A 23,640-nucleotide genomic window follows, 5' to 3' on the forward strand; every position below is an offset into this window, starting at 1 on the left:
GCATGTCTTGATTTGGATTTGAGTGATGTTTTCTCAGGATTAGACTCACTCTGTAGAGCTTGGGCGGGACACAACATTGTATCCTTCTTCTTCAAGGAGTGCGTGGTGGCTGTCTGTCCCCTTACTGGTAGTGTTCACTTTCGTCATCTTGTATCAGCCGCTGTGAAGGTACCCTGTTTCCCTTGGCAATGAACAAGAATCATGTGAAGAGAGACTCTAAGGATGGTGAGGGGTCCTGGTTTCCAGCAGAGTCTCTGCCACAGGTTTCACACTGATGATTTTTCCTGATTGCCAGATGGCGATTTTTCTAATTGCATCACTCCAGAGTGATTTAACAGGCACGGTGTAGTCTTTTTTCTTCTGGAAAGAAGAGCTTTTCCTATTTTTATTCATTTATGATTTTTAATGTTTTGCCTCTTATTAAGAAGCTTTTACCTCTGTTGGCCTTCTTCCATATGTCTTTTAATGTTTTTTTCAGTCATTTACTTTCATGTATTTCTTGTTTTCCCCTCTAATGACTATTCTGTAGTTTGCTGGGTTAGTCTCTGGCTCTGTCTCAGGGAATGTTTGGGGGGCACGTGGCTGGCTCAGTCGGTTGAGTATCCAGCTCTTGGTTTCGACTGGGGTCATGACCTCATGTGTCATGAGATCGAGCCCTGCGTCTCTGTGCTCGGCAGGGAGAGTCTGCTTGAGATTTTTCCCCTCTGCGCCCCACTGCACGTGCTCCTGCACTCTCTCACTCTCTCAAAGAAATAAATAAATCTTAAAAAAAAAAAAAAAAGTGTTTGATACAGCCATCCAGAGAATGTTGACTGGCCACGTCTTCTTAACTGATCTGACCTTGCCTTGGTGAATTTTATCTAGATTTTTAAAAAAACAGATAACACACTGATCCCAGTGAATATTTTTGAGGCTCAGAGCCTATGGAACGTATCTGGAAGTTCAAATTCCTTCTAACTAAGGGCACCCATTCTTCCTGGTGGAAAGTCCGGTATATAAATAGAGAAATACCATACCACTCATTTGTTCTACCAATGCAGATTTGTTTTTATTAATCTACCTGAGAGACAGTTTGTTCTCTCTTACTGCAACTCAACCGGTCTAGCACACTGCGTAACAGCTGACTTGTTTTTTTTAAAGATTTTGTTTATTTATTTGACAGAGAGATCACAAGTAGGCAGAGAGGCAGGCAGAGGTGGGGCGGGAAGCAGGCTCCCTGCTGAGCAGAGAGCTCAACACGGGGCTTGATCCCAGGACCCTGAGATCATGACCTGAGCCGAAGGCAGAGGCTTAACCCACTGAGCCACCCAGGCGCCCCAACAGCTGATTTTTTAATTCAGACTCACTTCAGTTCCACTTGCAGCTTGGCCATTGATGAGATGCGTGACCATGTCACAAATGGGGAACCTAGTGCTTAGGCCTTATTTACAAATATGTGATATTAAACAGTGCATGTAAAATGCTTAATATGGTGCCCAATTAATATGTTAGTGATCATCTCTCTTATGATGATCTATAAAATGTACATTTTTAATGTTCTTGCAGTATGTGAGGTAATTTAACTAGAACTCTGACATAAGTTTTCTGTATGTATTAGGGAGGCATGGGTAGTATTCTGTCTGCCCATATATACCCGTTCTTCCGTTTGCTGATGTGACATGTGATTTTAATAATAGGAAAACTGAGAGTATTCGAACTGTAACTTTTCTTTTAAAGCTACAACGAGCCATCCAGGAGCACCCAGTCGTCCTGCTGCCCAGTCATCGAAGTTACATTGACTTTCTGATGTTGTCTTTTCTCTTATACAACTATGATTTACCGGTACCCGTCATAGCTGCGGGAATGGGTGCGTATTGTTTTTCTCCTCTTCTGCTTTCATTATTAGAATGAAAATAGTCACTGAAATGATTTTACTGGTGATTGAGAATGAGGATGCAGATCCCCTCTCCCTTCTGCCGTCTGACCCCATGTCACAAATATAATAAATATATTATAAATATTATAATAGATAATTAATATAATATAATAGATATATTGTAAATATAACCCCAGATAGTCAGGATTAGGTCTCTCTGTGCTGTGCTTCATTACAGACAGAAACAAGGACAAGTGCACACGGGGGTTTTGGTTTAGATTTGTAAATGAGATACCACTTGTATATATGACCTGCCTTTGCTTTTTTTATTTGTTAATTTATACGTGGTTATCTCTAAGGTCAGGAAATCTAATTTTTTTCTTTTACATATTTTTAATTATGGTAAAATACACAAAATGTTATGTCTGCCACCATAACCATCTTAAAACATATAGTTTGGTGGTATTAAGTACATTCACGCTGTGAATCCACACACGGATCTCCACCTACTTTTCATCTTGCAGACCTGAAATTCTGTCCCCAGTCAGCACTGACTCCTTCTGCTCTCCCCCCAGCTGCTGGCCACCACCATTCTACTTTCTGTCCCTAGGAATTTGACTGCTCTAGATACCACATACGAGTGGAACTTACAGGATTTGTCCTTTCGTGGCTGGTTTCTCTCACTCAGGGCATGTACTCAGGGTCTACTCATGTTTCACCATGTTTCAGAATTTTCTTCCTAAAGGCTGAGTCCTGTTTGGCTGGACTTCAGAGCACATGTTGTTTATCCGTTGTTCTGCCCGTGGATGCTTGGGTGGCTTCCACATTTTGGCTATTATGAATAACGCTGCTATGAACATAGATGGGCAAATGTCTCTTTGAGTCTCTGCTTTAACTCTTTTAGGTATATACCCAGAAGTAGAATTGCTAGCTTATGTGCTGGTTTTATTTTTAATTTTTTCCTTTTTTCTTTCCTTTTTTTTTTAATTTTTGATTTTCTTGAGGATCACCGTATTGTTTTCCATAGTGACTGTACCATTTCACATCCCACCAATGCAGTGCCCGAGGGTCCAGTTTCTCTGCATCCAACACTTAATTTCTTGTGGTTTTTGTGTTTTTGTTTTTTGGTTTTTTTAAGAGGAGAGAGAGAATGCAAGCAGGGAGAGGGACAGGCAGAGAGGGAGAAACAGGTTCCCTGCTCTGCAGGATTCAATCCCAGGACCCTGAGATTGTGACCTGAGCCGAAGGCAGACACCTAACCAACTGAGCCACACAGGAGTCCCTGTTTCTTGTTTTGTTTTGTTTTGTTTTGTTTTAATCACAGTCATCCTAATGGGTAGGACATGGTACTCAGTGTAATTTTGATTTACATTTCCCTGATGACAAGCAGTGTTGATCATCTTTTCATGTACTTTTGGCCATTTCTGTATCTTTTTTGGAACAGTTATCTATTCAGGTCCTTTGCCCATTTTTGAATTGGGTTGTTTCTGTTATTGTTGTTCTTGAGTTGTAGGAGTTCTTTAGGTATTCTAGAGAATAATCCCTTATTAGGTACATGATCTGCAAACATTTTTTCCCTTCACCCATCGAATCTCTCCCAAAGTTGACTCTGCAGTCTGTCAGTGGATCCTCTGATGCACAGAAGCTTTTCATGGTGATGTAGCCCAGTTTCTTTGTCAGTGTCTTTTGTCCTCTGTGCTTTTGGTGTGCTGTCCAAGAAATCATTGCCACATTTAACACCATGAAGTTTTCCCTCTATGCTTTCTTCTAAGAATTTTATACTTTTAGGTCTTACATTTAGGCCTTTGATCCATTTCAAGTTAATTTTACATGCAGTGTAAGATCAAGGCCTAAATTCATGTCTAACATTATAACATTCAGCAGCATAGATGTACTGTGGTTGCAGTTCTACAGTATATTCTCATATCGGTACTTTTATTTCTGGAGGACTGATTCCTAAAAGCAGGATTGCTCATGCAAACATTATTTATCTTCTCCCTTTGGAGGGAGCCAGGAAAGTTGGGATTCAGGCATACACCTTGGTTAATAAATGCAGTCAACAGTAAGGTAAAAATTGCCAGGGACTTAAGTACTTTAAAAGCATTTTCATCCATACAGACACGTGAGGAAGTTCTTTGAAAGTTAGGGAAAATGGGAAAAAGGAGGGTTTTAAAATCGATGGTAGATGCTTTATTTAATCTGTGCCACTAAAAGAAGGCTGATATTTTTACCTCCTGGGTTAAAAACAAAAAAAAGGAAAGTGGGAGCTAATCTGTCCAGCTGTCAAGCTTGGAAGACACAGGCTGCTCTGTCATCAAGCAGAAGCAGTAGCTAAAGAACTCGATTATGGTGACGTCACCGAGCTTGTCAGGTTGCCTGTCGTGGCCCCCATCTCAGGTCGGTTGGGTTGTAAACACGGAGGTGTGTGGGGGCACATGAGGTAGCCTCCCAGTAGGCCTGCCCCCACTGTCCCTTCTCTCCCATGATTCTATTAGATACTTCTTTGGACAGATATTCAGCTCAGGAAGTATAAGTAGTGATATCATCGTGTGGTCTTCTGCTATTTCTTTACAGAATGTGGGTTTAGGTATTTATAGAAAGTTTCAGGATCTGCAAATACCGATGAACCCCTTCTCTGTGTTTTGTTTAGACTTCCTGGGAATGAAGATGGTCGGGGAACTGCTGCGGATGTCGGGTGCCTTCTTCATGCGGCGCACCTTTGGTGGCAATAAACTCTACTGGGCAGTGTTCTCTGAATACGTGAAAACCATGTTGCGGGTAAAGGCAGATAATATCCCAGTACCTTCGAGCCACATTTCCTTTTCACTCAAGCTTGAGCTTGCCATAGGATCTTACTTAAATTCTTCACTCCCGAATGGCCCACTTGGCTGCTTGTCCCCCACAGTGTGTTTCAGGCTAGGGGTGGGGGACAGCTTGGGGAAAGGAATCAAAAGAACCTTTTCTCACTTTGAGAGTAGGCAAAGGGTTTTGTGTTTTGTTTTGTTTGTTTGTGTTTTCTCTTTAAAGAATGGTTATGCTCCTGTTGAATTTTTCCTCGAAGGGACAAGAAGTCGCTCTGCCAAGACATTGACTCCGAAATTTGGTAGGTCCTTTAGAGATCGAAAGAATACACGTCCAGGTGTGGGGTCATCATAGCTGCTAAGTATGGCTGGACACTTTTTTTATGGCAAGATCATTTTTTTCTTTATAAGTGTAACTGTTTCTTTAAGTTGTAACTGTTTCTATTGTATGAGCTGGATATAATGTACACTTCCTGTTTACGGACCCTCATTCGCTCCACATTTCACTACATACAGAAAACCATTTCTCCCTGTTGACAGGTCTTCTGAATATTGTGATGGAACCATTTTTTAAAAGGGAAGTTTTTGATACCTACCTTGTTCCAGTCAGCATCAGTTATGATAAAGTATTGGAAGAAACTCTTTACGTGTACGAGCTTCTAGGGGTTCCAAAACCAAAAGAATCTACAACTGTACGTAAAGGAAAGCGAAACTTGATTTTCCTTGAATTTAGAGAAAATGCTAGTTTGTACACCAGCTTCTTTCTGAACTTACTCTTCTTTGTTCCATTCCCTCTGTTTTGATACTATTAGGGATTGTTGAAAGCCAGGAAGATCCTCTCTGAAAATTTTGGAAATATCCATGTGTACTTTGGAGACCCGGTGTCACTTCGATCTCTGGCAGCTGGGAGGATGAGTCGGAGCCCTTATAATTTGGTTCCAAGGTGCAAGACCTGTGTTTTCATAACTGATGTAGAAATAAGAATGAGCATCTGGAAGTGTGGTTGGGCTTCTTGAGTTGACCCCTCCTAGGACTGAACCTGGTTATCTGAGATCACATAGCAGGGAAGTGGAAAGCTCCAGTTAAAGAACTATGTTTGCGGGGCGCCCGGCCACTCGGCGGGTGGAGCTTGTGACTCTTGATCTTGGGGTTGTGAGTCTGAGCCCCACACTGGGTATGGAGAATTACATAAAAGGTAAAAAAAAATTTTTTAAGAAAAGAATTGTATTTGCCAATTATACAGCCAGCCGCAGGATATATATGTCGAATACCCAAAGTCAGACGGTGCTGCTTGTTCTTCTCAGGAGAACCGGTACCCTCCTGCCTATACTATACTCCGCCACTTAGTACCCTGCCCATTCTGTGGGCAGGGCAGTGGCTGAGCACTACTAGTAGGTCAGCCAAAGTATATGGTAAGTATTATTTTTGATCCTAGAAGGGATTACATGATAACGAATGAGGGTGATTCCCTACCCTCAAGGTTACAGTTTTGTTTTGTTTTGTTGTTTAAGATTTTATTTATTTATTTGGGTGGGGGATAGTGGGAAGGTGGGGGAGGAGAGCAAAGGGAGAGGGATAAGCAGACTGTGCACTGAGCACAGAGCCGGACACAGGCTCGTGACCTGAGCCGAAACCAGGAGTCAGATGCTTAACCAACTGGGCCACCCAGGGGCCCCCAGAAGGTTGTAGGTTCGTGGGCACAGATACGTGTTAGGTTCTTTCAGGCTGCAGGTACAGATACACACCTGGGTTTTCTTAACCTGGAGAAGCACACCTGGGGAAGTAAGGAGACAGAACCCCTCTGCTCAGCCAGGCTGACTGTGACGACAGCATCACTCATCGTTTATCTGTCATGCCGGGGGCCCATGGCCACCGGCGTACGTCACTAGCAGCTTCCTCTGCTCTCAAGCAGATGTTAGCTTTCCCTCTCAAGCTCTCAGATTGGGTCCGCCAGGTGTTCTCTAGGACCGGGCGCCCTCATTGGTCCTAGATTTCACGTGAAGCCACCTTATTGTGGGGCTGCTTTAGGTCCTGTGCCTATCCCTGCTTCATCCCGCTCTGCACAGGCTCCGGAGAGCGTCTGATTCCAAGGTTGCTGACACAGGCCTGAAGAATCTGTCAGGCGAGGATGGTGGCAGTACGTGGCATGCGACCTTGTGCTTTTTAGAAGGGTAGGGCGGCTGCCAGGCAAACTGGATGGCCTGTGCAGCGCAGACATGACTGGTCACATGTTCCCTGGCACGCGTGTTCTGGGAGACAGGTGTTCAGAGCACAGAGGATTCCAGGGACCCTGTCGTTCAGTCTACTGGCGGAGGCCTTCGTTCTCACAGGGGAACTGATGGATCCATTTATACAGCAGCAACAGTTGTGGTTTTTGTGGGTTTGTTTGGTTTTTTTGCCTGGAACCCAAAAGAATAGGACTCTGTCCCGTTGGGCAGGCTACACTGTAGTGAAGTCAGGGTGTAGTCTCGCATTGTGACCTGAGAGAATTCGGTTGGCAGAAAGTCGGAGAAGCCTTCCCAAGGGTCTGTCTCCGCGCCCCCCACCCCCCGGCACTCACACCGCAGAGCGGTGACTCGGTCTTTGCTGTTCTCGTAGGTATATTCCTCAGAAGCAGCCGGAGGACGTGCACGCCTTCGTCACAGAAGTGGCCTATAAGATGCAGCTGCTGCAGATCCAGAACCTGGTCCTGAGCCCCTGGGCCCTAACGGCCGCCGTTCTACTCCAGAACCGGCCAGCCATGGACTTCGACGCCCTGGTGGAGAAGACTTTATGGCTCAAAGGCTTAACCCAGGCCTTCGGGGGCTTTCTCTCTTGGCCTGGTATGTATGTGGGGTGCATGTCCTGAGAGTGCTTTTTGTTTCCTACTCTAGAAGAATCCTTGCCCAGGCATGAAAAAGCCTATATGGGACACGGAGCAAAGCTTTGCTCCAAGAGAAAGAAAACTTTACTTGTCTGTATCACTCTGGAACATTGTGCAGCACAGTGATCCCTCAAGAATGAATAGTAGTTCACATGCCATGTCCTCCTGGAGACTCAGTACCTGGAGAGGGAGAACACGGTCTCCTCGGCACCCAGCGGCCCGGAGAGTAAGTGGATCTTCTCGTCCTCCACGCATTCCTGCCTCCATGCCACCTCTTTATTTTCATTTTTTCTAAATTTTTGTTACCGAAACACGGCATAGCACGTCCCACTTGTTTCTGGTGTGCAGCGCTGGTGTGACAGTTCCGTGCACGACTCGGTGCTTGCCACGACCGGGGTGCTACGCCCTCCTTTTAAACCTTCTTGTATTCGCAACCCATTTGCCTCACTGCGTCCTAAGGACTAAAGGGCCAGTCGTATAGAACTTTATACAATTCTCTGAAAACAATAGCTTTGTAAAAGCCTCATTAGAGTTATAAATACTATGCTGGAAGTTTGGGATGTTATATGACAAGTGTTAGCTTTAGTCCCATTTTCAGTCTCTCTGGGTTAAAATTGCAGAGACCGCCATCAGAAGTGGGATCTATTTATACGCAGCTCCCTGCTGTTCAGTCATTAAACCTCTTGAGTCTGGTCGGTGCTGGGAATGGCCAGGGATACAAAGGGGACAAGCTGCAGCCTCTTTGAGGTTCTCCTGGCTTGTGGAATTCAGGGCTGGGTGACCTAGAGACAAGGTCCAGGGAAGTAAACAGAGCTATGGATCTGGGCACCTGGGTGGCGCAGTTGGTTAAGCGTCTGCCTTTGGCTCAGGTTGTGATCTCAGGGACCTGGGATCGAGCCTCAGGTCAGGCTCCCTGTTTATCAAGAAGTCTTCTTGTCCCTCTCCCTCTGCTGCTCCCCGTATTCATGTGTACTTTTTCTCTCTTTCTCTCTAATAAATAAGAAAATATTAAAAAAAAAAAAAAAAAAAGAGCTATGGACGGACCACAGACAGTTGCTGAGAATACTCTGTAGGGAAGGGTCCCCGCTCTGGGAAGGTTTCATAGAAGTGACTTTTGATGTCAGGTTTCACCTTGATGGAAAAGTGGGAGCCGTTCAGGAAGACGAGTGGGTGAAGGATTGCTCACACAGGAGCAAATTTTAAGCAGGGAAGCATGACTGAAAACAGCTATAGCAAACAGCCCATGTCAGCTTTAAAGGTGGGCCACGGTGTTGGGGGTGGGGACGGGAGGCTGCTCGGCCGTGGTGAGAAGGACAGGAGCCTGACCCAGCTGCGGCAGAGCCAGGGACGAGCTACCAGATGTGTAGGCGGAACTGCTCACAGAAGGGACATAAAACTGGACGGCGGTCACTAATGAGGAAATGAAGATGAGTCAGACACGTGTCCCAGTATTTTCATGGTCTCCTGGGAGTGTGATTCAGGTGGGAGATCCTGGAAAAGAACTGGTAAAGTGCTGACTCCTGCCGGCCCGGGAGCCCATGAGAACACAAACGCCTCCTTCCAAGTACTTTGCTCTTGCAGGGTGGGGTCGATGCGTGGCCAGTCCATGGCTGAGAGTCTCTGTTGAGCAGCTAAAGTAACTCCAGCTACCATGTGGGTATTAAGTAGCCGTCATGGAGAGTGATTGGGCACATTTCCTAATTCAGTTCCTTTTTTCTTCTTACTCCACTCATCTCCCCTGCGATCTCAGGGCTGGAGCTCTTTGCTGTATCCTATTGTCCTGGCATACTGTTCCATGCTCTGTGATGTGTGTAACAGTATCATAGGTTGTATCGTTACCTCGAACAAGCTGGCCCAAGGCCTGTGAGCCTAGAACGGTGTGGTGGAGCTCAGAAGGAAAGCCACACCCCTCGGTCGACCTCGTTGGCCAGCTGGAGTGGTCCCTATGGTTACGTAGCCTGGCAGCCTGCTGTGTGGCCCAGGGTAACAGGAAAATGATCTCCCTTGCCAAGAAGGCTGACTGTCACCATGTCTCCTTGTGCTTTGGTAGTTCTAACTCCTTGGCTATCTCCAGGCTAGTGAAGTGTCAGTGGAGTGAGTTACCAGGATCTGAACGGGCCCCGTGTTTTGTTTTCTCAGGTGTGGGAAAACCAGAAGATCTCACCAGGGAGGCCTGTGCTAGGGGAGTGCCTCTTGGGTTGCTCTTTGGTTCACCAGCAAAGTTGCAAAGCGATATTCTTGCAGTCTTGGAATTAATTGGTCTAAGCAGGGAGTGTGTGTGTGAGCGAATGAAGCACATTCTAAGCGTGAACCTTCTGGTATGTGATTTTCTTGTCCTGTAACTTGCTTTTACAGTCCTTGGGACACACTTGGTTCCTGCGGAAGTGTTGGTTTTCAGAGTGGGGATCGATATGTATTTCAGAAGAGCGGACAGATTGGGAGTAGATAAGAAGGCGTGTTAAATGTCTTTAGAGAGAGAGTTACAGTACTTTCATAGTCTCTTTCACAGGGCGCCCAGCTGGCTCCGTTGGAAGAACATGTGACTCTTGAGCTCAGGGTCATCAGTTTGAGCCCCACATTGGGCACAGAGATTACTTAAATGAATAAATAAATAAATAAACAGGGAAAAAAACGTGTCTTTCCCATGGGGTCTCATTACTTCGATTGGTAGAGCCCAGAGCTCGAACCTGGCACTGGAAAGTGAATGTGCCAGGCCACTAGCATTGCTGGACACCCAGCAGAGGCCCGTCCTGTCCCCGCCGCCTGCCTGAATGCCTTGTCTCTGTGTGTAGATAATGAGCCTGCTGAGGAAGTTATCCAGTCCAACATTCTCCTGCACTCCAACATCGCTAGCCTCGTCAAAGACCAGGTGGTTCTGAATATGGACTCTGGAGACTCCGAAGTGGTCGATGGACTTATTTTCCAGCATATCACCCTCCTCATGTGCTCGGCCTACAGGAACCAGTTGCTCAACATTTTCGTCCGCCCTTCCTTAGTAGCTATGGCACTGCAGATGACCCCCGGGTTCCGGAAAGGTAACTCGTGGGAAAGTGGTCTTGAACTTTGGAAGAGACCTGGCCTTCCAGTTCCACCTAGGGAGCAGCATTTGAAGCCTTACAGTGCTCAGCCACATGTGTGCACCTCAGACAGCAGCAAAAGTGGGGCCTGTATACTCAGAAGCAGTTAGGTTTGTGCCCCCAGTACATGGCCCTCTGCTTCAAATTTGGGAATGAAAAGGGACGGAAGAAATTAACCTAGGCCTCTCCTTTTATAAATATGGAAAGTGAGGCTTAGCAAGTTATGTAATTCCCTGAGCCTGGCTGTGAGATTAGAGCACAGCTCTCCCTCTCCTGGCCTGAGGCCCTTTCTCCCTTACCTGACAGAAGGTGGGGGGGTGGGGGAGTGGGTAAACAGTCCAGCAGTGCAGGAGTGCCATGTGGATACGCAGGCGTGTTCTAGTGGCACTGAGGAGCGGAACCATGAATAACACCCTTTTGTTCCCAGGAACCTCTCGTCAAGGTCCAGGGTGTTCTACCCAGGCTCCCCTGGAGTTACTGGAGGGTGAGCCCCACCTTTCGATTGGTCCAGAGTGGGGTCAGATGCTGATGTTCTCATTTTTGGTTTTCAACGCTCCATAGATCATTCTAAGGAAGAGTCAGACTTTGACCTTTAGCCTCAGAAGGAACTTCAGGTCCTGTGTCCATGCCCTCATTCGTGAATGAGGAAACGGGCCAGAGAAGTCAGCTTAGTTCAAGACACAGAAAACTTAAATCTTGGTCTTAGTTCTGAGGTTTCTTACATCGGAGTTTGTTCACAGCTGCGGGGATGGTACCTGCGTGGTCTTCTAGAATGTTGGGACCACCCTGAACATGGAGACAGCACTTCGTGTCCAGATGTCTACATACTCTTCTAATGAGAGTGTTCATAGCATGTGTCAGAAAGACGAAGAAACCTCTGTTCTTCATTAACTAATGGGCAGGGAGACCTATGTTTCTGGAGAATGAAACAGTATTTTCTGTTGTGTGCTGGTGTATTCTAGTGCTAAAGATATGGGAAAGACAACAGGAAAAAGGACTAGAGAAGGAATCGAAGTAATTCATTCCTTTCCTTCTCTACTCGGGAGCCATGGGCAGGGGAACGTGAGGCACCCTAGCTTCTGAGAAATGTAGCCTCTCACACGTCAGCACACTGACTGGGTAGAGGCCTGGCTGTGACTCAGGTCTAGCTCTTGGCACTGCTACACTATAGTGCGCTCTGTAGGTAAAATTTGGATTGGCTCTATAACTTCCTTTGGGGGCCTGCATTCTCGTCCTTGGCATTGAATAATATGCCTTTGGAGTGCTGCACTTTGAAGAATTGTAGACTTCTTGGTACTTCCTGAAAGTTTAAAACCAGCATTGTAATTGGATGTAATTTATTTATTTCCAGAGGATGTCTACAGTTGCTTTCACTTCCTGCTCAGTGTTTTTTCAGATGAGTTCATCTTCCTTCCAGGAAACACACTAAAGGTAAATCTTTACAGCCAAAGAGCACGAGTGTGTTCACAGTGTGAGTTCTAGAAGTGGTAGGCTTGGATTCACACGTGCGACTTCCCTTTCCCCAAGGCTGTATGCAGCAGAAATAACAAAACTCTTGGAAACTCACATTTCATGAGCTCTGTTTTGATTCTTGGTCAAGGTTAATCAGTAACGTAGGGATTATTTGGTGAAAAGAAAGTCTTAAACCTTAAACCTTGAGTGTAGCCACTGTAAGTCCACACTGTTTGGTTAAAAAATTTATCAGCCAGTACACATTTTCCTGTTAACAACTTGTTGCAATGTACGGGGCCCTTTGCTTTGAGATTAGAGAGCAGTGGTCTTGCCTGACAATATAGACAGCTCGTGAGGGATTGGACCCTTGGAGCTGGTGTGCTAGGGCGGGGAATATACCAGGATAGACAGAAGGTGGTCAGGTTTCTGTACACTGTGCCGAGGAGCCCAGGTTTTACTCTGTTGAGAACGAAGTCAGCAGTTTTTTGAGCATAAGCATAATTCCACATATTTTTAGGACCAGTTATATGCTCTATTTAAATTTAAGGAATGTGGCTGTGCAAAGTGAGAAAAAGCCATCACCCAGGTCATGGTTTCTAAGGCTCCTAAATCTCTTGTATGTTTGCTGTGTTTGGGGTTCAGCATTTTGAGTGTTCGAACACATGCTTCTCTGGCTGCTATCTAATAAGCAGAACCTTTTGGATGGGTTGTGGAATTAGCTGGTGTTCTCTAGTTCTGAAGACCCATGGCTGTGTTTACTGAGACCAGCAGAGTTCCTGTTAACCTAAATTAGTCGATGCTCCCTGTCTTCTCCCCTCCCTTCCTAGGACTTTGAAGAAGGCTGTTACCTCCTCTGTAAAAATGAGACGATACAAGTGACGACAAGAGACATCCTAGTTACAGAGAAAGGAGATACCGTGCTAGAATTTTTAATAGGTCTCTTTAAACCTTTTGTGGAATGTTATCAGGTATGTATCTCCTTTGCAAGTTCTCCTTCATTCCCCCGTATCCAGTATAACTAAGACCTCCCACCCTGTGGTCCGGAGGGCAAGTGCCTTCCCCAGGTGAATGGTGGAACTAGAGATTGCTCAGCAGGTTGGAAGAGTCACTTTTCAGGTGGAGACCTTGCTCCCCTAAAGGAGTCCCTTACAGACCCCAGGATGCCCAGAACCACACCTAGACCCGAGTGCCATCATACTGTCCCTTCGAGGCTTTTCTCGGAGCTCGGTGCTTGCTACATTGCAGGCACTCAGTCAGTGCAAGACTGGAATGATTCGTCATGTCAGCGATTGTATCACTAAAGGCTAATGGAAAGGGAAGTCAAGGTTCAAGTGCAAGTGTCCAGAAGAGCTTGTCAGAGCTCTAAGGAGTGGTTAAACAGAGGGGGAGGGTAGAGATGCCGGGCAGGAATGGTGCCAGGATTCCAAGGGCAAGGGGAGTTTGCAGCAGAGCCCCTCACAGGGCCTGTGTGTATTCACCAGAAGCAGACCCTGGCTCTGAGCTCTGAGCGCTCAGCACTGGTCAGTGGCCCCCGGGACTGACATTCTGGCAGGGGGTGCTCTGACCCCTGACCGAGTGAGCCCTTGCACCAAGTCCCGCACTGAGCGGGCAGCTGAGAGATGCTCCTTCTACCCGTAAGCACTTTCTGCAGTGTAAGTCTTCATGCATCTGGGGGCCCGACAGGCTCTTAGGTGTTTTTAGGGAAAAAACAGTTACACAGAATCTGGCCACTTTCTTCCTAAGCAGTGTAAGACCTGTTCAGCTGATGGTAATTCACTCAACTCGTAACCATTCAAGTGAGGAAGTATATTTTAAACAATGTCAGTACAAGTTCACGCTCTTTGTTTTCCAACTATAAGCAGTGCTACCAGCTCCAGGGCGACCTCCTAAGAATTCTGTAGCTTCTCTGTGCTCCAGCATTAGAGAGGCTTTATTCTGCTCCCACACGACGTAGCTTTCTATCATGGGGGCCACGGCACAGCCGTCGCCAGTGCAGGGTGTTTGGCTGCCTTTTTCTCTTTCATTTCCCCTCACCCTTTCTGTTAAAATCAGATAATTTGCAAATACCTCCTGAATGAAGAAGACTACTTCACTGAGAAACAGTACTTGGCTGGAGTCCGAAAGTTCGCGGGTCAGCTTCTGGATCAAGGTTAGTCACACTACCGTGCATGGCGACTTCTTGCAGTTGAGAACAAAAGGGTCCACTGACTCTTTCTCCCTCGCAGGTGCCTCGCAGTGTTACGATGTCTTGTCCTGCGACGTGCAGAAAAATGCCTTAGCAGCTTTTGTGAGGCTAGGTGTGGTAGAGAAGAAGAAAGTGTAAGTACCGCACACGGGACCCGGTGAACGGTGGCGGCTAACGGCCACTGAGCACGGAATGCAGAGCAAGTCCTCGAAACAGGATATCCTGCTTCCCTCCCCTGCCTCCCGATGAGTTATGTCAGTATGGGTTACTGTGCAAGTTTTATGTGGTTATGAATGAAGACAGTATTGAAGCAAAGACAGAGTATTCTAGGCCAGCATTTTGGCCTTGACCTACTATTGAAATGTATAGATGAACTATATAAGAGAGATTTTTGGGGAGTGTAGTAGAGAGAAAGAGTGTGTGTGTGTGTGCGCGCGCACACTTATATGCACACAAACATGCATGTATAGTACATAAAGACACACCTGTATGTGCAGATAGTTCGCGGTTTCCTCTCTGAGTGAAGGAATTGAAGAGTGACCCAGCTTCGCGGGGAGGGTCTCGTAGTATATCTCTCCTGCCATCAGGGGATGAAGCGTGAAGCCGGCGAGTAGGGCAGAAGCGACCGGATTGTCGGCTACTGAAAGACTTGGCCTTCGAGAAGTAGTCTTAGAGAACCTGGCTGGCTCAGTTGGTAGAACCTATGATTCTTGATCTTGGAGTCATGAGTTAGACCCGACATGGGATGTAGAGATTTTAAAAAAATAAATAAAAATAATAAACTTGAAAAGTAGTCTTGGTACGCCTGGGTGGCTCAGTCAGTTTAAGCATCTGCCTTCGGCTCAGGTCATGGTCCCAAGGCCTGGGATCAAGCCCCGCATCGGGCCTCTTGCTCAGCGGGGAGCCTGCTTCTCCTCCTGCCTGTCACTCCCCCTGTTTATCTTCTCTCTGTGTGTCTCTGTCAAATAAATAAAATCTTAAGAAGAAAAGAAGTCTTACTATATAAGATAATAATGAATGTCGACTTCCCCCACCCCAGTTTATGTAATAAGAGCTTTTTGCCTTTTTCCCCAGAAATAGTGACACTGTATTTAATGTGAACGAACCTGCCCTGACAAAATTAGAAGAAATGCTCGGTAAGTACAGTTCAGGGACCCATGGTGGGTTTTCACTTGTATTTATGACCATCCAGTAAGACGAGAAAGTAGACTGTGGCACTGGATACTTTATCAAAATGAACCAACAGAGTTTTAATACAAACAGAATTATTTATATCATCTGGGTTTTTCTCAAGGGAAGTAAGGAGAAAGTGCAGAGGAAACACAACAGGCAGAACATGGTCGATCTTCTGCAACATAACTGTCAGCATCTACCATAACTAATGAGGGTCTGAGATCCGGACCCTCACATCCCGTCTCGGTGGACATGGAGAAAATACCTCTTGTCTGAGTCCTTGGATTTATTCTCCTCCTCTCGACTCTTGGATCCCTTCTTTCCCTGGCAAAGGGTTGGGATCAGTGTTTACGGCATATAGACTTCCTGAACTCAGAATTGGAGCTGATAGCGTATCCTTAGGAGAATAATCCAACCCTTACTCTTTTCCAGACACCATCAGCTTATCAATAGGTAGTTCAGTCCAGAAAGGCAAGGTCATTTGTTTGCAGTACGAAGAGAGAGTCAAGAGTGTGGATGTAAGGAAAGAGATCTAAGAGGTCAGAGGAAGTAGCGAACATTTCTCTTAGGAATGATGGGGTAGTTTTGGAATGGGAGGGTATCAGTATTTGAAAGAAAAAAAATACTATCTGCTGACTGTATTGAATAAGCACGACATTTTTGAATGGATATTCTTGTAAGTAATATTCTTGTACCTAACCCAAATGCAGTACGTTTGTTAAGCCTGCATGGAAGAGCTTCAGGTCGACGTCCAGTGGGATGAGTGAAAAACGTATGGTAAAGCAGAATGGCTGAAGAGAAAGGGTAGAAGGCAAAGAAATGGTTGACATCAGTGGGGAAGATTGGAAATACTAGTTTCTTGTTGAAGAAAATGTGAAGGTTGAAATCTCCGTCTTCTGTTTATATTATGTCTGAATTCTGAGAATATGTACCCTTGAAATTCGATTTTGAGTTTGGTGAGAGGAGCATCTAGCTTTGAAACAACCTCCAAAGCCCTCATTCTGTGAGGATGACAGAACTGATTTCTTAATCACAGGTGGCAGATATGACATGGGTATGAATGTGCTAGAACATACTAGAACAAAAGTCCCGAAGGCAAACTGTTCTGATTCTGGCTCTGCTCCTGGCTGTAGGCCCGTGGGTGGGGGCCCCTGCTGCTTCCCCCGCAGAGGGGCGGGTGTTCTCCCTCGCTGCTTGGTCAGCCTCTGAAACCATAAGGCTTAAACAGCTTGGTGAGGAAGGGCAAACTCAAGGTCATTTCATGGGCTTTTTTTTTTTTCCTTAGGTTGTAAGACACCAGTAGGAAAGCCAGTGACTGCAAAACTTTAATATTGCCAAACAGTTACAGGAAATTTGGTCACATAATTGCTGTCATCCAAGGACTCACTCCAGCAAGCAGGGACATGAAGGAAGAGAGCCATCTGCTCGTGCTTCTTAGGACATCCTCGGGCTCAGCGGAGAGGAAGAGGTGACCGGTAGAAGGGCAGTCCGTGTAATGCTCTCCACGACACTTAAAAAGGCTTTCGTGTCCAACTCTGTGTGTGTTTTAAAATAAAATAGCCTTTGGAAACATGTTTGGAAAAACAAATCCCAGTCCTATTTCACTAACAGTTTTTATCTTACCATCACGTGTATTAAACTTGTTGTGCCGACTTGTGAATTACACTGTGACATGGACACTGGTGGCGCGGCGGTCAGGAGAAAACCACCGGGAAGGGCACAGCTCCGTCTCTCGTGGCTGCCCTTCCGTGCAGAGGCCTCAGTCCTGTCCAGGTTGGGCAGAGCTGTGTAATCACTTCGCTAGCTTCCGTAAAAGTTTGCCACCCAAGGGCCTCATCACTAAAAGTGCTTCAGAGGAAGTACGTGCGACAAAGAGAAGTTGGTGATGTAGCAGGAATAGGCTTAAGGGGAAAAAATGGGCCTAAGAATTTGGGGGGGGGGGGTGTCTGGCTGGCTCAGTAGAGCGTGTGACTCTTGCTCTTGCTGTCGTGAATTCAAGCCCGATGTTGGGTGCAGAGATTACTTAAACTGTCGGGCGCCTGAGTGGCTTAGTCGTTAAGCATCTGCCTCTGGCTCAGGTCATGATCCCAGGGTCCTGGGATCGAGCCCCACATCGGGCTCCCTGCTCAGTGGGGAGTCTGCTTGTCCTTCTCCTCTGCCCATCCCCCTGCTTGTGCTCACTCGCTTGCTCTCTCAAATAATCTTTAATAAAAAGTAAACTTTAAAAAAAATTTGGAAAAATTTGAAATAAGATGGGTGAATACCAAACGCTGTGACAGCCACCTCTGGGAGTGACATTGAAGTCGAGCACTGAGATGAGCCAGTGCCAGCCCTGTGTGGGATTAGGAGTCCGGGGGTGAGCTGTGCAGAGAGAAGAGAGATCAGAGTATCCCGGGGCGGCTTCTGGAGCACCTGAAAGACCAGCGTGGCCGACACAGGAAAGGCAGGGGTGGTAATGGGCTTGGGCTGCCACAATGAGCTACCAGATGGGAGGAGGGTGGCTTACACGGCAGAAGTTTCTTTTCCTCCCAGTGTCCGAGGCTACAAGTCCTCAGATCAAGGTGCCAGCAAGGTGGGATTCCTTCTCAGGCCTCTCTCTGGGCTCACGGGAGGCCCCACCTTGCTCGTGCCCCCACGGCGCCGCCGGCCTCACTACTTGGCACAGTCCCAGCTACTCCCCAGAGGCTCCATCTCCGCAGTGATGTGGGGGTGGGGTGGTTAGGGCTCCAAGATCAGAATTTGGGGGGCCACAAGTCAGTCTGTAGCAACAGGGTCAACACAGATGAGGGCTTAGGGACTCGTAAAACATCGGAACGGGAATATAAGTGCTTCGGAAAATGTTGCAGAGTTTCGGCATGTGGCGCCGGGGCTGGCAGTGTCCAGAGCCCTGGAATGGGCACTGGTTTTGCAAAGGCCAGGCTGTCTCTGCTGCCCACACAGATTGTGGAAAGCCTCCGGGCCAGTCTGTGCGCCAGCATCAGGGATGTCCTCTGTGTCGCTCTGCTTGTTTGGGAAGTTGGAGATTCATGTGTGTTGATACTAAGGTGGCAATTAAGCAATGTTCCCTGGCAAAGGATTTCATGGCACGCCAGCTCGACGGGCAGGGGCACCCAGCTGCTGCCGCCCAGGTTGAGAGTGTGAGTCCAGACAGCTGAGAGCCTGGGAGCCGGGCAGGTCGTTGCTGACCAAGTGCACCTTAGACTGAATCCCCATTCACCCAGCTCTGGTTATTTGGTTTTCTCCGTGACAGTCATACTGTGCATCTAAGGGCTGAAGGCAGGGTAAGATGACTTGTTTACACTAAACACATTTCAGGTCTGGGTGGCAAATCCTGGAGCTCCGGGAGCCAGCCCCTGTCAGCTTGCTCCTGGCCAGCAGCTAAGCAGGTAGTGGAGGAGCAGGAAGACGGGGTGCGACCAAAACCAAAGGTGGCCTCGGTTGCTGTGAGAGACGGACCTCTGTCTCTTCCGACCCTCTCAAGCAACTTAAGGAAACCTAACATCTTAGAGGCTAGCAGGCGTCCTCTGCTAATGTACTTTCAAAGCACATATCCCGGGCCCTACCCCACACACACACCCGTACACAGCCATAGTTCTAAGCCATATGCTGTCCCTCAGCTCTTCTGCTCCCACCGGTCTACAGATTGTGAAGCTACCACTGCTTTGAAAGAAATAAAAAGACCCACAGCAGGGCACCTGGGTGGCTCAGTGGGTTAAGTCTCTGCCTTTGGCTCAGGTCATGATCCCAGGGTCCTGGGATGGAGCCCTGCATCGGGCTCTCTGCTCAGCGGGGAGCCTGCTTCCTCTTCTCTCTCTCTGCCTGCCTCTCTGCCTACTTGTGATCTCTGTCTGTCAAATAAATAAAATCTTCAAAAAGAAAAAAGAAAAAAGACCCATACCATGTGGCTTTCCAAGAAAGTCTCCTCACCAAACACAATATTATGAAGCACCTGAAAATGCAAGGTCCGGAGCCCAGCTGGGGTTGAAATCCAACTCTGCCATGCACTAGTCCTGTGTTCTGGTGTGATTTACTCATACTCAAAGCCTCAGGCTCCTCATCCGTAAGCTAAGGATGATGCTACTCCCTCTTGGGCTGTGAGAAATGGGAACGCGAAGGGGCTCGTGGCTGGCTCAGTCTGTAATGCAGGTGACCCTGAATCTCGGGGTCCCGAGTTCAGGCCCCATGTTGGGCATAAAGCTTATGTAGAAAAGAAAAAAGGAAAGAGGGGTGTCGGTCAAATATTTGAAACCGTCTTTGGCAATAAGTGTCATCTGTTGCTACCATGGCTGATGGGGACCCTCGCTGGCTTCTCTGACAAGATCGGGTGCTGTCCAGAGGACGCTCAGGCTGGAGGTGCTCGTGTCCCTGACCTTGAGGGCCTGCCTCAGCCCAACGGCGTTACCCTCTGTGCATCGCTCAGTACCTCACGCAGACACACCTGCCACATCCCAAGTTCAGCGCAGCCATGATAGAAATCACATAGTTTCCTTACATCTCAACGTCCACTAACAGAATAGAAACGTTCATCTTGAGGTAGAAAATAGATTCTGATGCCTTGTTTGACTTTGTTTATTTCTTTCTTTTCCTCAATTAAAATTACCAACTTTGACAGAAGTACAAATCTCCCGTCGATAGATTCAAATGTCGTTTTTTTCTAGAACCCACTCTGGGCCTGCTGGGCTCTCAACCTGGGGTTTCCCATCACTGCCCCTCTTGGTAATTCCTTTTACCTTTCTGTGTTGGATTCTCCTCTTTTGGTCCCATTTCTTCCTTTTTGATTGTTTTTCAATTCTAGTGGAGGCCTGTCTTTCAGCTGTATGAGGGATTCATGTTTTAGACCTCACCTGTTTAAACATGTCTTTTTCCTACTCTCATAATTGTCTGACGACTCAGCTGGGTGAATTCTAGGTCATTTTGAAAATTCTTTCTCCATTGTCTTCTAGTTTCTAAAGTTATTCTTCTCAAGTCCAAAGAGCATTCTGATTCCTGAACACAAACTATTTTCCTTTTCAGAAATCTTGAGGATCTCTTTTCCTCGCTTTTTGGAATTTTGGATGACATGTTTGTTGTCGGTGTTGCAGGTTTTGTTTTCTGTGGCTTCGATAAATTGATGATCTTACCGTTGAGGAGGTCAAAGCCTAAAAGGAATCTCCCTGGGCTAAAATCGGGGTGTCAGCTTGACCAGGAGGCTCGAGTGGGAGAATCTTTCCTTGCCCTTCCCAGCAACTCGACGCAGCCCGCCTTGGCTCCCGGCTCCCTCAAATGCCGAAGCGTTGGGTGGCGTCCTCATTCTGGATCTTCCCAGTTTTCTCCTCCATCTTCCCCTCCCACTTTTTTTTTTTTAGGTGAGCTATAACTGACACATTAAACTAGTTTCAGGAGTACAACATAAGGATTTGACATCTGTATATACTGCAAAATGATCACAACAAATCCAGTTAATCTGTCACCATAAAGGTAAAAAAATTGTTTTTCTTGTGATGAGAACTTTCAAGATGTGACTTGTCTACTTTTTAAAAAATGTTTTTAATTTCTTTTAAAGATTTTATTTATTTAGTTATTTTGAACATTTTATTTATTTGACAGACAGAGATCACAAGTAGGCAGAGAAGCAGACAGAGAGGTGGTGGGGGTGGGTGGGGGGAAGCAGGCCCCCTGCTGAGCAGAGAGCCGGATGCCGGGCTTGATCCCAGGACCCTGAGATCATGACCTGAGCTGCAGGCAGAGGCTTAACCCCCAGAGCCACCCAGGCTTGTCTACTTTAAAATATGTGATGCAGCAGTAAATATAGTTACCGTGGTGTGCATTACCTCTTCATGACTTTATTTTGTAACTGGAAATGGGTACCTTTTAACTGCTTTCAACAATTTTGTCCATTGCCAAGCCCTCTTGAGGCAACCCCCAATCTCTTCTCTAGGTCTGTGAACTTGGTTTTTTTTGGTTTTCTTGGGGGGGTTGGTATTTCCTTCGATTCCACCTGTTAGGGAGATCATGGAGAATTTATCTTTTTTCTGTCTGCCTTATTTCACTTAGCGTAACACCCTCAAGTTCTATCCATATGGTTGCAAATGGCAAGGTTTCCTTTTTAACGGCCGAATAATGTGTGTGTGTGTGTGTGTGTGTGTGTGTGTGTGTGTGTGTGTTAGAACGTTGTTATCTGGGCCATGGCAAATCACGTTGCAGTGAACATGGGGCTGCAGATGTCTTTTCAGGCTACTGTGTCCATTTCCTTCAGGTAAATCCCCGTAAGTGGAATTATTAGGTGATATGGTAGTTTTCTTGTTAATATTTTGAGGAAGCTCCACACGGTTTCCCACAGCGGCTGCACCAGTGACACTCCCACCGACAGCCCACAAGGGTCCCTTTTCCATATCCCCGCCAGCACGCATTCTTTCTCGGATTTTGAGGCAGCCGTTCTACTTGATGTGAGGGCGTCTGTCACTGTGGTTTTAACTTACATTTCCCTGATGATGAGTGACACTGAGCCTCTTTTCATGTACTTGTTGACCTTTTTGGGGAAAAAATGTTCAGTTTCTCTGCTCATTTTTTAATTGGATTGGTTTTTTGCTATTGAGTTGTGGGAGTTCTTCATGTATTTTGGAGAGTAACCCTTTTATCAGAAATGTGATCTGCAAACATTCTCTCCTATTCAATAGGTTGCCTTTTCATTCTGTTGGTTGGTTGTCTGTGTTTTTAAATCCTTTATTCTGGGGGCATCTGGGTGACTCCGTGAGTTGAGCATCAGACTCTTGACTTTGGCTCAGGTCATGATCTCAGGGCTATGAGATCGAGCCCCACATCGGGCTCTGTGCCCAGTGAGGAGTCTGCTTGAGATTCTCTCCCTCTCCCCCTGTCCCTCCCCCCGCTTCCTCTCTCTCTCATAAATAAATAACGTCTTTAAATCCTTTATTCTGGGGTGCCTGGGTGGCTCAGTGGGTTAAGCCGCTGCCTTCGGCTCAGGTCATGATCTCAGGGTCCTGGGATCGAGTCCCGCATCGGGCTCTCTGCTCAGCGGGGAGCCTGCTTCCCTCACCCTCTCTCTCCATCTACTTGTGATCTCTCTCTGTCAAATAAATAAATAAAATCTTTAAAATAAATAAATAAATAAATCCTTTATTCTGGGCCTTCAGTGGGTTCTTAACAGATGCGTGTTCTTCAGTTCTTCAAGAATGTTCTTGTGGGGACACCTGGGTGGCTCAGTTGGTTGGACAACTGCCTTCGGCTCAGGTCATGATCCTGGAGTCCCAGGATCGAGTCCCACATCAGGCTCCCAGCTCCTCAGGGAGTCTGCTTCTCCCTCTGACCTTCTCACTCATGCTCTCTCTCACTGTCTCTCTCTCTCTCAAATAAATAAATAAAATCTTTAAAAAAAAAAAAAAAAAAGAATGTTCTTGTGTTACTTCCTTTATCATTGGCTCCCTTCTGTTTTCTCCACTCTTTGTTGCTAAAATTTGTATTATTTTATTTTAGGGCCTCCTGGCTTCTGACTTTCTAACCCCCTGTCTTTGTCCCCCAGACGGGCCATCCTCTTCCTCTCGCTGATTACACTGATGGTTTGTGGCATTTTCTTTGCCTCTTGAGTCACATCTCCGCCAGGGTTTTGCTATGTTTTCCCCTTTCTGGTTTGAAATCCCCCAGAGCATCCGGTGGCCTTTGCCTACCCATTCACACTCAGCCCTGAGACACCACGGAGCGGTGGGCAGCTCTCTCCGCGGGGGCAGGCTCCCCAGAGTGGGCTGCCCAGGGAGGGCCTAGGACAGAAGCCTGGTGGTGTTTTGTTGAGAGATCCAGAACTTCGGTAGATTGTGGTCTTTTTCTGTTTGGCCAGTCAGTTTCCCCAGAGAGGAATCACTCCATCTCTGCAAGTTGCTGCCTGCACTGGGGGAGGCGGCAGCTGGGGTGGGGGGTGGGTTGCTGAGGGTCTCATCCAGCAAATATGCTTACACAACATCTAGACCCAGCTGCGCTCAGTGACTCTAAGACTACTGAAAGTTTAGTTCAACCTCTTCAGAAAGCATGTTTCTCATCTAGAGGCAGAGGAACCCCCACCCAGAGGCTGTGTGGGGCACGTACTGCTTCTCTTACAGACTCCTAAGAGCAGACCTCCTCCTCATGGCCCTGCCTCTCCTGCACACCCAGTGTCTGAGCCCTGCTCGGGTCCTCTGGCCCATGGTGGTTGGCTTTGTCCCCAGCAGGTTAAGGCTGGGACCTCCTAAGTCAGTGAAGCCAACCGC

General features: G+C 46.9%; 1 protein-coding gene across 2 annotated transcripts in view; it reads left to right on the forward strand.

Annotated features, from left to right (window-relative positions):
• Positions 1 to 17,431, forward strand: part of GNPAT (glyceronephosphate O-acyltransferase) — a 35,865-nt gene extending 18,434 nt beyond the window's left edge. For both annotated transcript variants that reach the window (XM_032313669.1, XM_032313668.1), the window contains exons 4-16: positions 1,717 to 1,846; positions 4,506 to 4,633; positions 4,883 to 4,958; positions 5,197 to 5,348; positions 5,469 to 5,599; positions 7,255 to 7,478; positions 10,312 to 10,554; positions 11,948 to 12,027; positions 12,876 to 13,016; positions 14,101 to 14,197; positions 14,274 to 14,367; positions 15,308 to 15,369; positions 16,692 to 17,431. In XM_032313669.1, coding sequence (XP_032169560.1) covers positions 1,717 to 1,846; positions 4,506 to 4,633; positions 4,883 to 4,958; positions 5,197 to 5,348; positions 5,469 to 5,599; positions 7,255 to 7,478; positions 10,312 to 10,554; positions 11,948 to 12,027; positions 12,876 to 13,016; positions 14,101 to 14,197; positions 14,274 to 14,367; positions 15,308 to 15,369; positions 16,692 to 16,735 — 1,602 coding nt within the window. In that variant the 3' untranslated portion in view covers positions 16,736 to 17,431. The remainder of the gene's footprint in view (positions 1 to 1,716; positions 1,847 to 4,505; positions 4,634 to 4,882; positions 4,959 to 5,196; positions 5,349 to 5,468; positions 5,600 to 7,254; positions 7,479 to 10,311; positions 10,555 to 11,947; positions 12,028 to 12,875; positions 13,017 to 14,100; positions 14,198 to 14,273; positions 14,368 to 15,307; positions 15,370 to 16,691) is intronic.
• The last annotated feature ends 6,209 nt before the right edge of the window (positions 17,432 to 23,640 follow it).

This window comes from Mustela erminea, chromosome 14, assembly GCF_009829155.1.
Source record: "Mustela erminea isolate mMusErm1 chromosome 14, mMusErm1.Pri, whole genome shotgun sequence".
NCBI classification, from domain to species: domain Eukaryota; kingdom Metazoa; phylum Chordata; class Mammalia; order Carnivora; family Mustelidae; genus Mustela; species Mustela erminea.